At 53.4% G+C, this 14667-nt stretch overlaps 1 protein-coding gene across 6 annotated transcripts in view; it reads left to right on the top strand.

The window, feature by feature from the left end:
* The window catches only part of SLC47A1 (solute carrier family 47 member 1), a 37283-nt gene that overhangs the window by 8302 nt on the left and 14314 nt on the right, over positions 1–14667 (top strand). For 4 of the 6 annotated variants that reach the window (XR_016223458.1, XM_089316628.1, XM_070059942.2 and 1 more), the window contains exons 3-12: positions 2986–3054; positions 5789–5937; positions 6502–6544; positions 7968–8012; positions 10823–10920; positions 11159–11256; positions 11346–11465; positions 11564–11631; positions 12436–12544; positions 12662–12737. Coding sequence is in view for 5 of the 6 variants with exons in the window: in XM_089316628.1 (XP_089172754.1) it covers positions 2986–3054; positions 5789–5937; positions 6502–6544; positions 7968–8012; positions 10823–10920; positions 11159–11256; positions 11346–11465; positions 11564–11631; positions 12436–12544; positions 12662–12737 (875 nt within the window). In the remaining variant the exon portion in view is untranslated. 6 annotated transcript variants of the gene reach the window in all.

Below are 14667 nucleotides of genomic sequence, written 5' to 3' on the forward strand. Positions count from 1 at the left end.
GTGCGGGTCTGTTGTTAGCCGGTGTTACTGGGGTAGGAAGGCCGTTTCTACTCCTCTCCTCTTGCTTCTGGGACGGTGACCTCCAAACCCGCACACACGCGTTCTCCTCTGCAGCTGAGAGGGTTTCGGGGCTGGAACCTGTTCTGGGCACTGGGCGGGGGGGGGGGGGGGGGGGAGGGATCTTATTCTGTCTCCCATGTCACCTAATTTGTGAGCCATAGAGCTCTGGCTCCCTTCCCTCTTGGTCCCGCACCTAGGAGAAGGGAATCATAAAAAGGGGAAACTTTGGCTTCACTGGGGGCAACCCACTTGGCCGAGCTTGTCTGTCTTCCGCAGAGTCCTGATCCAGAAGTGGAACGTGTAGATCCTAATGTCTAGACCTAAAGTTAACGGGGACCCCCAAATGCTTCTGTCATGGATATGAACCCCCAAGACTAAAGAGAGCTCATTAACTCTGACAGGGGTCGGGGATTGTCTCTGCCAGATCAGAAGACCACGTAGCTGTCAGCTTGGCCAGTGTGGTGTTGTAGAAGAAAGGATTCCCTTAAAAAAAAAAAAAAAAAAAAAGGCCACCACCATGGCTCACTTGGCTAATCCTCTGCCTGCGGCGCTGGCACACTGGGTTCTAGTCCTGCTTGGGGCACCAGATTCTGTCCCGGCTGCTCCTCTTCCAGTCCAGCTCTCTGTTGGAAGGCAGTGGAGGATGACCCAAGTGCTTGGGTCCCTGCACCCGCATGGGAGACCAGGAGGAAGCACCTGGCTCCTGGCTTTGGATCAGCGCAGTGCACCGGTCGTAGCGGCCATTTGGGGAGTGAACCAACGGAAGGAAGACCTTTCTCTCTGTCTCTCTCCCTCACTGTCTAACTCTGCCTGTCAAAAAAAAAAAAAAAAAAAAAAAAGAAAGAAAGAAAAGAAGAGAAGAAAGGATTCCCTGGCTGCCTGTCCTCTCCCACCCCGCCCTTGGGAGAACAGGCCCTGCCCCGCCTGCCTGGTGCCTCCGGATGCTTGGGTTTGCCACTGCCGAATTGTGCCAGGCTGCTCAGAGGCAGTCGCCAAGCAACCAGCAATGATTTTGGCCTCAGGGGTACCACGGGCAAGTCGGGGCTCAGTTTTCCATTTTTGAGGTCCAGAACTCCTTGCGCTCTGAGGGGTTCTGTGTCCTGCTGTAGGGTTGAAGATGTTGTTAGGTGACGCCGCCGCGACTCACCTCACCCCACACACATCCTAGCTCAGTGGTCGGCAGGAGTCAGGGTTTTCCTTTGCAACCCCGGGGCTGCCTGGGAGTTGTGCAGTACACACCAGGGAGGACTGGACCAGAAAACATCCAAATCCAAGCTCTGAACTTTTTAAAAAAATATTTAAAAGGCAGAGAAGAGAGAGAGAGAGAAACAGAGGCAGTGACAGAGAGAAATCTTCCATCCACTGGTTCACTCCCCAAATGGTAGCAATGGCCAGAGCTGGGCCGATCCAAAGCCAGGAGCCAGGTGCTCCATCCAGGTCTCCCACATGGGTACAGAGGCCCAAGGACTTGGGCCATCTTCAGCTGCTTTCCCAGGTGCATCAGCAGGGCGCTGGATTGGAAGTGGAGCAGCCGGGACTCGAACCGGTGCCCATATGGGATGCCAGTGCCATAGGCTGTGCCCCACTGCCAGCCCTGATCAGTTTTTATGAATGTGTATTTCTCACCCATCCTAGTCAAGTTTAAATAGCCCTAGGTTGAGCCACCGTAAGCTGGGGACCAGTTGTGCTTGGAAACTTGGGGACAGATTTCAGCCAGATGTACTTTGGCCAAGGCGTGGCAAGGGGAGGCCAAGGGCTTACCTGAGCTGGCACTTCTGGGCCAGGCCCAGTTGGGGTTGTGGGTGCAAGGAAGGGGTTCCTGCTGAGGACAGTGTCGGACATCCTATGTGCCGCTTCCTGGCTCTGGGGGCGGTGCCCTGGGCTCCGCAGAGCTGTAGGGGCCCCAAGGTTTGGTGCTGACCTTGGGGAAGGCAGGTGCACCCAAGAAGCATCAGACACTGCCTGATTTCTGAGATTTGCAGGTGCTGGGCCAGGCCATGCTCAGGTGTGTTTTGGAGAGAAATGTTCTGGTTTCTTTCTCATTTGCTGATGACTTTTTTTTTTTTTTTTTTTTTTTTTTTTGTGATTCTCTGAAATTCAAAAAGAAAAAGACCTGGTTATAACTTCATTTCTCTTCTCTCTCTTACTGGTGCCCATCTCTTAAGATGGCCTCGCTGGTCTGAGCAGGGGCTCTGGGCTGTTCACAGAGTTGATTTGGTATGGGAAATGGCTGGCAAAAGAGAATTCCGAGGTGAGGCAGAGAAATGTTAAGGAAGGTAGCAGGGCTTAATGAGGTCGGGCATCCATCAGAAGGGATGGGACCTCTCCAGTGTGATGAGAGAGAGAGAGAGAGAGAGAGCGAGAGAGAGAGAGCGAGAGAGAGAGACTCAGAGTAGGGTTTGCAAGGTTACAGAGTTTAATGCAGAGAATACACCTCAAGGACCAGGTGCACAGCCTGCATTCAGACTGAGGTTTTAAGGGAATGGGGTCCCAGGCCTTCCTGCCATTTCTCCTCCCCACCACCCTATTCTGGAGGAAGGGGGTTTGCTGGGTGTGAAGTCGGTGAGATTCCTTGCAAGGTCTTACTGCTTACTGTTAGCAGACTGAGTGACTCGGAGCTGGGGTGCTTTCCTTGGGGGTGGGGTGGGTGGAAGGCTAGGACCACCTGTAAAGTTAGCGGGGTACGGACAGGACTTTGTAGTGTAAAGTACTGGGCTGCTTCCAGGCTGAGCTGGAGGGCGCTCCATCCTTTCTGCAGGTGCTCTGTCTCCCTTGGCCCCTTCTGTGCACATCGGCTAATTTCCATCTTCCTACCTAACAGGTTCAGTTGACTTAACACTAGCAGACTCTGAGCAGCACAGAGAGGAGAGCCACCCTCCTTCCCGCCTCTCACTCCGGGAGGTCTTGTCCTTGGGTGTCTTGCAGGTCATCAACGTCATGGGTGTTTCCGTGGGGTTCGGCTTATCTTCTGCTTGCGACACCCTCATCTCCCAGGTAAGTGCAAGGGCTCCCACTCTCCCAGAAATGCTCTCTAGTGGCCAGGCAGGAACTCCCCGCTCAGGTGAGCGCTTCCACGCCACCAGCCTTTCTCTGGCTCCTTCAGCCTTGTGAGCCAGTGTTGACCTGCATGATCCCCTGACACCACCCTGACATCATGCAGGGAATTTTTTTTTTTTAAGATTTATTTATCTGAAAAACAGAGTTATCGGGGGCGGGGGGAGAGAGAGAGGAGAGGTCTTCCATCTGCTGGTTCACTCCCCAAATGGCCGCATCAGCCAGAGCCGAGACAATCTGAAGCCAGGAGCCAGGAGCTTCTTCCAGGTCTCCCACATGGCTGCAGGGGCCCAAAGACCTGGGCCATCTTCTACTGCTTTCCCAGGCTGTAGCAGAGAGCTGGATCGGAAGTGGAGCAGCCGGGACTCGAACCAGTGCCCATATGAATGTTGGCGCTGCAGGCGGAACTTTAACCTATTGTGCCACACAGTGCCGGCCAAACAGAGGATGTTTTGTTAAAGCCTTTCTCTAGGGGCAGGTGTTTGTTACGTTGCTTGAGATGCATGCACCCTGTGCAGGGGAGCCTGACTTTGAGTCCTGGCTATGGCTCTCGACTTAGCTTCCTGCTAATGCACACCTTGGGAGGCAACAGGCAATGTCTCAAGTAGCTGGGTCCCTGCTACTCCTGTGGGAGACACAGATTGAGTTCCGGGCTCTTGGCTTCAGCCTAACCCAGTCCCGGCTGTTGCAGACATTTGGAAAGTGAACCAACCAGTGGATGTTTTGGTCCATCTCCTCTCCCTGTCTCTCTATCATTCCAAAAATAAAAGTCCCTTCTGTGTTTCTTTAAGTTTGGTGTAGTCCTGTGGTTCTCAAACTTGAGCTTGTGTCAGAATCACCCACTGGATTTGTTAAGACAAGGTCACTGGGCCCCTCCAGCCCATGCTGGTGAATGCGCAACAGCCAGGCCTCGAAGGAGGGGGCGGAAGAGTTATTCTGACTTGTGGTACAGATGCACTTCCATCCCGAGACACCCACTGCCAGCTGAAGCTGTCGTCATGCACCCGACCTATAAGCACCCTCGCTCAGCCTCCTCTACATGGGCTCAGAACTCCTGCATTAGCTGAGAGCTGCTAGAACTGTCTAATGCCAGGCTTGCTTTTGACTAAAGTGTTGAATAGCTCATGTCATTGTTGAAGACATGGTAGGATGTGAGAACACAAAATGTGGGGCCGGTGCAGTGGAGTAGCTGGTAAAACCACCACCTACAGTGCTAGCGTCCCATATGGGCACCGGTTCATGTCCCGGCTGATCCACTTCTGATCCAGCTCTCTGCTGTGGCCTGGGAAAGCAGTAGAAGGTGGCTCAAGTCCTTGGGCCCCTGCACCCACATGGGAGATCCAGAAGAAGCTCCTGGCTCCTGGCTTCAGATCAGCCGTTGTGGCCATTTGTGGACTGAACCAGCAGATGGAAGACCTCTCCAATTCTCTCTCTGCCTCTATCTTTCTGTCATTCTGCCTTTCAAATAAAATAAATAAACCTTAAAAGAAAAGGAACACAAAATGCTAGGGAAGATGGCACCACCAGCGCCAGCCTGGGTAACCCCCAAATTCCACTTTCCAAGTGTGGAGCCGACACACTGCTTATTGCTGTCATGTCATTGTTTCCCCGCTGTGAAACTGTATGGCAGGACCATCAGAACTTGGGGGTGGTGCTTGCTGGTCCCAAGCTACTGCAGAGATGTTGCTGATCGCACAGTGGGATGAGATGGGCAGAGTCCGGCTTTTGTAAGGCAGTGAGAGCCGGCTCCAGCATGCCATGGTCCTATCCTGCTTTAGGAAGGCCAGAAGGTGTCCCACAAGTGTCAGGTTGTACAACTCTGATTGCCCATTGGCATCGCATGGGGGGTTATTTACTTATGAATTCGAGAGGCAGGGACAGGGTGGGGGTGGGGAGAGGGAGAGATGACTCCTAACTACTGATTCCCAAACTGCTCATATGGGGCTGGGCAGGGGCCAAAGCCAGGAGGTGGACACTGAACCTAGGTTTCCCACACGTGTGGCAGGAGCCCAACCCCTTCTGCCATCACTGCTGCCTCCCGGTGTGTGCATGGGCAGGAAGCTGCAGCCGGGAAGCAGAGCCCGGGCTCTGACGTGGGCTGTGGGCATCTTCACTGCTAGGCTAGGCATCCGCTCTCACAAGGGAGCGTCTAGAAATTCCTATCTAATTATCCTCCTAGATCAGCTGAATTCAGAATGTCTCTACCAGGCCTTTCACCTTAGTTTGAATAAAATGTTTGTTTATTTTCACCTACTTGAAAGGCAGAGTGACAGTGAGAGAGAGAGAGAGAGAGAGAGAGAGAGAGAGAGAGAGATCTTCTATCAGCTGGTTCACTCCCCAATTGGCCGCAATGGCCAGAGCTGCGCTGATCCAAAGCCAGGAGTCAGGAGTTTCTCCCCGGTCACCCACGCAGGTGCAGGGGCCCAAGCACTTGGGCCATCTTCTACTGCTTTCCCAGGCCATAGCAGAGAGCTGGATCGAAGAGGAGCAGCTGGGACCCGAACCAGCGCCCATGTGGGATGCCGGCACTGCAGGTGGTGGCTTAACCCGCTACACGGCAGCGCCAGCCCCGCCTCAAGTCTCTTGATGAGGCATGCTTGAAAGCTTTTTGGGGGAGAGGGAGGAGGGGCGTGGTTTCTGCACTAACGGGTGTGCCCGGCTGTGTGCACCCCAGACCTACGGGAGCCGGAACCTGAAGCACGTGGGCGTCATCCTGCAGCGCGGCTCGCTCATCCTGCTGCTCTGCTGCCTGCCCTGCTGGGCGCTCTTCCTCAACACCCAGCACATCCTGCTGCTCTTCAGACAGGACCCGGCCGTGTCCAGGTAGCGCAGGCCAGGCCAGGGGGCAGCGCGCGAGCACGCATCCCGGCCGGGGACGGCAGAGGCCACGCCCCCAGAGGGGTCAAGATTTCCTGGGGCCTGAGATCTAGACCCCCTCCTCCTCTGGGTGAAGGCTTTTGGGGGAAGTGAACTGCACAAACTCCCTCCGTGTGGCATGTGGGCGGGGCGCTTGGTTCACAGGAAGTGTAGGCTGTAATCGCGTGGAGACTCGGGGAACCCAGGATCAGTCCTTGGCCCTGTGTGCAGACATGTTTCTGCTCATCACATCTGGTGGCGGGAGAGGACGCAAGCATTGGCTGTGCGACGTGGAAGCACTCCACCGACAGGAATTTTCTGGCCTTCGTGCTGGGGCCGAAAAGCCGAGTCCTGAGCCTGCAGGCTTGGTGGGACCAAGAGAGCCCATCTTGGTTGTAAGAGCACAGACGCTCACATACGCTCCAACAGCTTGCCTGGAGTGGAGAGGGCGGTCTGGGGGGCTTGGTCCTGCCTGTCTTCCGCTGAGATGGCGGCAGCTCCGACGCTGGTTTCCTCTTTCCCTAACAACAGGCTCACGCAGACCTACGTCACCATCTTCATTCCAGCCCTGCCTGTGAGTGTCCAAGGGTTTGGAGCTTGGGGGCTGCTGGCGGGAGGCGGCTGTGGAACTTACAGCCCACGCGACTCTCCTAGGTGCTGTTGGCTTCGTCAGGGAAGTGTGAATCGAATTATGCCCGTCCGAGTGTGGATCTAACTATGCCGGAGGGATGTAGGCATTTGTCTCTAAGGAAATGCCAGGTTAGAGGTGCCCATTTCAGGAGACTGAAATTGGACTGTCTTGGAGCTCCAGGGAGGTGGATTTAAAAGACTAATGTTAGGGTGATGGGCATCACTTTTTTTGTTTTGTTTGCTGAGTGTGATCACCTAGAACGTGTGTGTTAATATTTGATGCAGTTTTGTGCAGTGAACGGACAGTCAGAGCCAAGTTTTGTTACGTGGGAGAGCGGCACTGAATGCGTCCGCTGGGACTGCCGGGACCTGGCACCACGGACTGGTGGCCTCAACAACAGAGATTTCTTTTCCCACAGTTCCAGGTCCTGGAGGTTCAAGGTCAAGGAGCCAGGAGGTTTGGTTTCTCCTGGGATCTCTCCTGCTGCCTCCTCACAGGGCCGTCCCATGGGCTTGGGTTAGGGCCCTATCCTATCACCCTCACCCTCTCTCTCTCTCTCTCTCTTTTTTTTTTTTTTTTTTAAGATTTTATTTACTTATTTGAGAGGCAGAGTTACAGAGAGAGAGGTCTACTGTCTTCTGATTTGCTCCCCAAATGGTCTCAATGGCTGGAGCTGAGCCGATCCAAAACCAGGAGCCAGGAGCTTCTTCCAGGTCTCCCATGTGGGTGCAGGGGCCCAAGGACTTGGGCCATCTTCTACTGCTATCCCATGCTATAGCAGAGAGCTGGATCGGAAAAGGAGCAGCCAGGACTCGAACTGGTGCCCGTATGGGATGTGGCGCCGCAGGCGGAGGCTTAACCTGCCATACCACAGCACTGGCCCCTATCACCCTCTTTTTAATCGAATCCCCTCTTCAAAGACCTCCAATGCAGCCACATTGCAGACTTAGGGCTTCTGTGTGAATTTAGGGGACACAGTCAGCCCCATGATCCTGGCTGTAAGCGGCCCTGTGTTCTTTAGTTTATCCCGGAAGCTTTCATGTGTGCTGTGCTCTCCTCACTCCATTACACAGGAGGGTGGCCTGGCCCACAGGGAGGTGCCCTCTGAGAGGTGACCCTGGTCCCCTGTCCCTCCCTTAGAGCCCTCTCTTGGCACCTAGGAAACTGCACCTCCGTTCACCAGGCGAGGGGTTGAATGGATCACGTTTGTTCATAAACCACAAGGATCCTGACCCCCCGCCTGGCACACAGAGCCCTCCTTGGCTCCGCTGGGAATGGCCAGGCAGCCCAGGCTCCCGGCTTCCTGCTGTGTGGCCGAGCTGCACTGCTGAGCGGTTAAACAAGCATCTCTCTTGTTCTCTTGTAGGCGACCTTTCTTTATACCTTGCAAGTGAAATATCTGCTCAACCAGGTAGTGTTGACTGTCTTTTTCCTCTGAGCACTTTGGGGATGGGGAGGTCAGGGTGGAGGCATCGCTCCTCCTGGGAACCACTGAGAGACATTGTTGGGTATTGGGTCCCCAGGGTGTTGATGTACAGAAGTTTGTTAAGAAAGGAACACATTATTTTTGGTTCTGGAAAGCTCTTATCTAATTCCTACCTGTAAATATTGTCATTGGCAGTGTTAGGATCAGACCTGGCTCTGTTTTTTTTTTTTTTTTTTTTTTTTTTTTTTTTTTTTTTTGCTTGAAAGGCAGCATTACCGAGAAAGAGGGAGAGAAAGAGAGAAATCTTCCATTCAATGGTTCATTCCCTAAATGGCTGCAAAGGCTGGGGCTGGGCCAGGCTGAATTTAGGAGGCTGGAACTCCAAAGTGGGCCATCCTCTGCTGCTTTCCCAGGTACGTTAGCAGGGAGCTGGACTGGAAGTAAACCAGACAGGACTCCAACTGGCACTCCTATGGGATGCCTGCAATGCAGATGGAGGCGTAACTCGCTATGCCGCAACACCAGCCCCTGGCTGCTTTTTAACCCAGCTCCCTAGGTTGAAGGGTGCAGCTGCCTGCTCCCCAGAGATTGTGAAGGGTCAGAGCCCCCCCCATCTGGCTCCCAGGAGCCAGCCTCTCCGCTGTGTTCAGTCTGAACCCCCTCTTTCCCCAGTGGGGATGTGAACCCTCCAATTGCAGGGATAGCTAAGAAGGAGGGGCTCAGGTGACCTCAGATGGAGCAGCCCTGGGAGGGAGGGGGGTCAGCACATGGGGGACCCTCATGTGGACCCAGGTCCTGTTCCCTTGGAACCCGTGCAGCTGAGATGGAGGTAGCGGGCTGAGAGATGGAGATCTCAGAGCCCAGAAGTTCTGCTCCTGGGTCAGAAGTCCAGGCTGCCCTTTTGTGTGCTAAAATGATTTCAGCCCTAGAGAGGGAGGTGGCATGTTTTCCATTTCCTGATAGGCTTTCAAACAGCAAAGTTGCTCACAGCCTGGGTTTGAGAACAAAATTGCTCAGTGGGTCAGAAAGCAGCAGTGGGGGTGGGCATTTCACCTGGAGGTTGACACCAGCGAGCCGCGGGGCTCAGTGCACAGCTCCAGGTCCCGACTCCATCTTTGTACCAACCTGGACCCTGGGAGGCAGTGGGTGATGGCGCACATGCTCGGGTCCTTGCTACCCCTGCGGGAGACCTGGGTTGAATTCCCGCCTTCCGCCTGGCCCCGTCCCTGCGTGTGGGCATTTGGGGAGTCACCAGGGAAAGGGAGCTCTGTCTGTCTGTCTGTCTCTTTCCAATATGAAACTAAAATTTAAATATAAAAGAAGCAATAAGCATTCACAGAAGGTGGTGCAGGGGGTCTTTAGGACCGTGGGGAGTGGGGAGAGAGAGTGTCTCCTCTGACTTTTTCACCTGATGGATGGCAGACCTGGTCTCCTCTCCCATTTTTCCTGCTTTAATTTTATGTTTGTGTCCTAAGTCTGTCTGTCTATCTGTCTATCTGTCTTTCTTTCTGATTTATTTTTTATCTGAAAGGCAGAGCGACAGAGGGAGACACACAGAAAGAGACCATCGTATCCAGATTCTGGTTCATGCCACACAGTAGCTGGGCTAGGCTGAAGCCAAGAGCCAGGAGCTCCAGGGTTCCCAGGACTCAGGCTACCTTCTGGTTGCTTCTCCATGCAGTAGCAGAGGCTGGATCAGGAGCAGAGCAGCTGGGACCCAAACAGGTGCTCTAAGAGGGGGTGTTGGTGTTGCAAGCAATGGCTTAACCTGCTGTGCCCTAATGCTGTTCCTGGGCCGTGAGCCTTTAAAAAAAAAAAAAAAGATTTGTTTATATTTGAAAGGCAGAGTTACAGAGAGGTAGAATCAGAGAGAGAGAGAGAGAAAGGTCTTCCATCCACTGGTTCATTCCCCAGATGGCTGCAACGGCTGGAGCTGCACCAATCCCAAGCCAAGAGCCAGGAGCTTCTTCCAGGTCTCCTGCATGGGTGCAGGGGCCCAAGGACTTGGGCCATCTTCTACTGCTTTCCCAGGCCATAGCAGAGAGCTGGATCGGAAGTGGAGCAGCCAGGACTTGAACCGGTGCCCATATGGGATGCTGGCACTGCAGGTGGTAGCTTCACCTGCCATTATGCCACAGCGCCAGCCCCACTGCTAATTTTAATCTGAGACACCAGCCAGACTGGCTGTTTCCCCCACCCTTTGTGCTTGGGAGTCAGAGACGGTAGGTCCTTTCCGCACCCCACAGAGAAACACTGGTTTCACAGGCTCTTCTTAGGTCCCTTTCTGAGTTTCAGTCTTCGTGGATAGAACATTCTACTTTCATTTCCTGTCTGAGGTCACAGGTGTTTAACCTTTGAATCCCTGTCAATGTTTGTCGTCTCTGAGATGACCCATTTCTCTCTCTCTCTCTTTAAAATATTTATTTTAAATATTTAAATAAAAAATAAATATTTAAAATATTTATTTTATGTATTTGAAAGGAAGAGCTACAGAGAGAGAGAGAGAGAGAGAGAGAGAGAGAGAGAGAGATACACAGAGAAATGTCTTCTATCTGCTGGTTCACTCTTCAAATGGCCACAATGGCTGGGGCTGGGCCAGGCTGAAGCCAGGAGCCAGGAGCTTCATCCGGGTCTCCCACATGGGAGGGGAAGGGAGAGAGATTGGGGGGAGCAGTAGTGACCAGACCCCCCACTGAGCCTGCCTGTTCTGCCTGTGTGTGTGTGTGTGTATAAGGTGGAAAGGCCATGCCTCCCTATGGATCTCAGGTGTGGCTTGCACTGTCTCCTTGCTCTAGGGCATCGTACTGCCCCAGGTCGTCACCGGAGTTGCAGCCAACCTTGTCAATGCGCTCGCCAACTACCTGTTTGTGTATCAGCTGCATCTTGGGGTGATGTGAGTCTGCCCTGCTCTTGGGGCACACAGAGGGGGACCCCTTATGTGTGGCTTTTCCCCAGATTGGTGGTGGTGGGGGAGATGAGTGGGCCCTTTAACTTGCCCCAGCTCTGGAGATGCTGTGAGGGATGCAGGGGAACGCGGCTCTGGGAAGAAGACTGCAGGGCTGGCTGGAGACGGCGCGGCCAGGGAGGGCCGGAGCCCAGGTCCCTCCCCTCACAGAGGGCCTTCCTCCCAGGGGTTCTGCGCTGGCCAACACAGTAGCCCAGTTCACCCTGGCCCTCCTCCTCTTTCTCTACATCCTCAGGAGCAAAGTGTATCAGGCCACGTGGGGAGGTAAAGACGCCTTCTGTCTTCCAGCGTGCACATGAGTTTGGTCTCTGCTGGAGTTCCAGCCCAGTGGCTCATCTCTGTCCCCTCTGCAGGGTGGTCCCTGGAGTGCCTGCAGGACTGGGCCTCCTTCTTCCGTCTGGCCATCCCCAGCATGCTCATGCTGTGCATGGAGTGGTGGGCTTACGAGATCGGCAGCTTCCTGAGCGGTCCGTGTGAGGACAGATGACGACCACGGGGGTGGGAGGAACCTTGGGGCCCTGCCCCAGCTCAGGGCGCCAATTCTCTTTCTCTCTCTCTCTGTCTTCACCAGGTATCCTGGGCATGGTGGAGCTGGGTGCCCAGTCTGTCACTTACGAGCTGGCCGTCATCGTGTACATGGTAAGTGTCCGAGAGTTTCTGGTGAGATGCTAGACATTTTTATGGAAGCTTTCCATGGATGGGCACAGGTGTTTGTCACTTTAGATAACAATGCTCCATCCTGGAGCCCAGGAGGGTCCTGTTGGGAGGTTGGTTCTTTCATGTGAGCTGAAGGGGACACCAGCAGAAACTCCAGATGGTCTGCTCGTGCTGCGAATCCTAACACCGTTTCCATCTGAAACCTTTTAATTGTATTTCTTTTTTTTTTTTATTCTTTTGACAGGCAGAGTGGACAGTGAGAGAGAGAGACAGAGAGAAAGGTCTTCCTTTGCCATTGGTTCACCCTCCAATGGCCACCGCGGCCGGCGCACTGTGGCTGGCGCACTGCGCTGATCCGATGGCAAGAGCCAGGCACTTCTCCTGGTCTCCCATGGGATGCAGGGCCCAAGCACCTGGGCCATCCTCCACTGCACTCCTGGGCCACAGCAGAGAGCTGGCCTGGAAGAGGGGCAACTGGGACAGAATCTGGCGCCCCGACCGGGACTAGAACCCGGTGTGCCGGCGCCGCAAGGCGGAGGATTAGCCTAGTGAGCTGCGGCGCTGGCTACCTTTTAATTGTATTTCCTCATGGTTAAGACTCTCACATTGTCACAATGCAAATACCTTGAGAGACATGTGGGGTCTCCATTGCAGCCAGCTGAACCACCTGGAAGGATGACACAACTTGATCTTTTGAGTGTGACCAAAGATTGACCACTGAGGTGTGAGGTGCCAGGCTGCCTCTCTGCTCCACGCTCTCACTCTGCGGTCTCCTGTTCCTTTTAGATCCCTATGGGCTTAAGTGTGGCTGTCAACGTCCGGGTAGGAAACGCGCTGGGTGCCGGAAACATTGAGCAAGCAAAGAAGTCATCCGCGGTTGCGCTGCTGGTCACAGGTACTGAGTTAGACCCATCTGTGGGACAGATGCCTGCATGGGCAGCCCAGGTGCCCCCCTCCTGTGGGGCTCCCTGTTCCCAGTGCTGGTTTTTTTCCCCTACCCTTGTACCTCCAGAGCTGATTGCTGTCGTCTTCTGTGTCATGCTGTTGAGCTGCAAGGACCTTGTAGGGTACATTTTCACTAGCGACCGGTGAGTGCTGGAGCTTTCTTGATGTGTGAAACCTGTGATAAAGGCATGATTAAGTTGGATTGATGCGATCATGGGGTAGGGGTTCCCTGGGATTGTTGCTTGGGAGAGGGGTATCTAAGTCGTTTTGCAAGATCAGAAATCTCACCGATTCTATGTGGGAATTGACTTAGGGTCTAAAATGCCAATTGGAGGGGGCTTGGCGACATTATGCTTCTGGTGGTTGGAATCCTCATGTGTTTTCAAGAAACTCCTTTCTGGTACCATTATATTACCTTTCCAGCTAATCATTTTCTTCCTAATGGCAACCATCAGCTTGGTATCTCAGCATCTGCCACAGTGCCTGCTTTGTAGTTGCTGTGTGATATGTTTGTCAGACCACATTGAGTTAAAAATCTCACCAATGAGCCTTCTCAACTGTCACATTATAGATGTGAACATCCCTAATGGGAAAATCTAAAATCCCAGATTCTCTGAGGTCCAAAACTTTTGTGTTTCAAGATTTACTTATTTTATTTTTTATTTGAGAGAGAGAGAGAGAGAGAATCTTCCATCCACTGGTTCAGTTCCCAAATGCCTACAGCAGCCAGGGCTGAGCCAGGCTGAAGCCATGAGTCAAGAGCTAGGAACTCCGTTTGGGTCTCCGACCTGGGTGGCAGGGACCAAGTGCTTGGGGCATCATTCAATTCCTCTCAGGTGCATTAGCAGGGAGCTGGATAAAAAGCAGAACAGCCAGGACACCAACCAATTGATATGGGATACAGGCATTATAATCTACAGCCTAACCTGCTACAATGCAATATTTGTTCCATCCAAAACTTTTTGAGCACAAATATGGCATAGGAAAAGTTTCAGATTTTGGATTTTCAGATTAGAGACATTCAACTTGTAAAGTTTATGAAAATATTCCACAATCCGAAAAAGCTCCAAATCTGAAAGTATTTCTGGTCTCACACATTTTTTTTTAAGATTTATTTATTTATTTGAAAGTCAGAGTTACACAGAGAGAGGAGAGGCAGAGAGAGAGAGAGAGAGAGAGAGAGGTCTTCCATCCGCTGGTTCACTCCCTAATTGGCAGCAATGGCCACAGCTGCACAGATCTGAAGCCAGGAGCCAGGAGCTTCTTCCAGGTCTCACATGCAGGTGCTGGGGCCCAAGGACTCGGGCCATTTTCTACTGCTTTCCCAGGCCACAGCAGAGATCTGGATCGGAAGTGGAGCAGCCGGGACTCGAACCGGCGCCCATATGGGATGCCAGCGCTGTAGGTGGCAGCTTTACCGGCCACGCCACAGCGCCGCCCCTGGTCTCAAACATTTTGGAGAAGGGCACTGGCCCTGTATCAGGTTGCTCACTGAGGGACTCTTGTTCAGCTCCTCTGGGTTCTGTGGCCTCTTCCCCCTGCTTCTTCAAAGAGAAAGCTGCTATTCTGTGACTCTAGAAACAATGTGAGGATACTTCTTGGTGGAGACACTTTTATCAGCAAGTCCAAAATGCATATTGACTGCCTTCGTGGGTTCCAAAAGCCGGCAGCACAGATGGAACGAGCTTTGACAGTTTACTCTTCATGTATGTGTCTTCAGATCTTGGAGAGTGGGTTGTGATCGTCCTGTGGTGGGGAGGTGAGATGTCCTCACTGCAGGGAGAGCAGCCAGTGTTCTCCGTCTCCTCACAGGGGGCGGAGCTGACTGCGTCTGCATGCAGGAGAGCCGTGAGAGCTGGAGTCCACATCTGTCTACTTCTCCCAACCAAACAGGGCAGGAGAAAGAGTGAAGGGGCTGGCGCTGTGGCGTAGCAGGTAAGGCTGCTGTCTACAGTGCCTGCATCCCATATGAGTGCTGGTTTGTGTCTTGGCTGCTCCACTTCTGATCCAGCTCTCTGCTGTGGCCTGGGAAAGCAGCAAAAGATGGCCCAAGTCCTTGGGCCCCTGCACCCA

Source organism: Oryctolagus cuniculus, chromosome 17 (assembly GCF_051225735.1).
Source record: "Oryctolagus cuniculus isolate XC-2025 breed Fujian yellow rabbit chromosome 17, ASM5122573v1, whole genome shotgun sequence".
In the NCBI taxonomy this organism is placed as follows: domain Eukaryota; kingdom Metazoa; phylum Chordata; class Mammalia; order Lagomorpha; family Leporidae; genus Oryctolagus; species Oryctolagus cuniculus.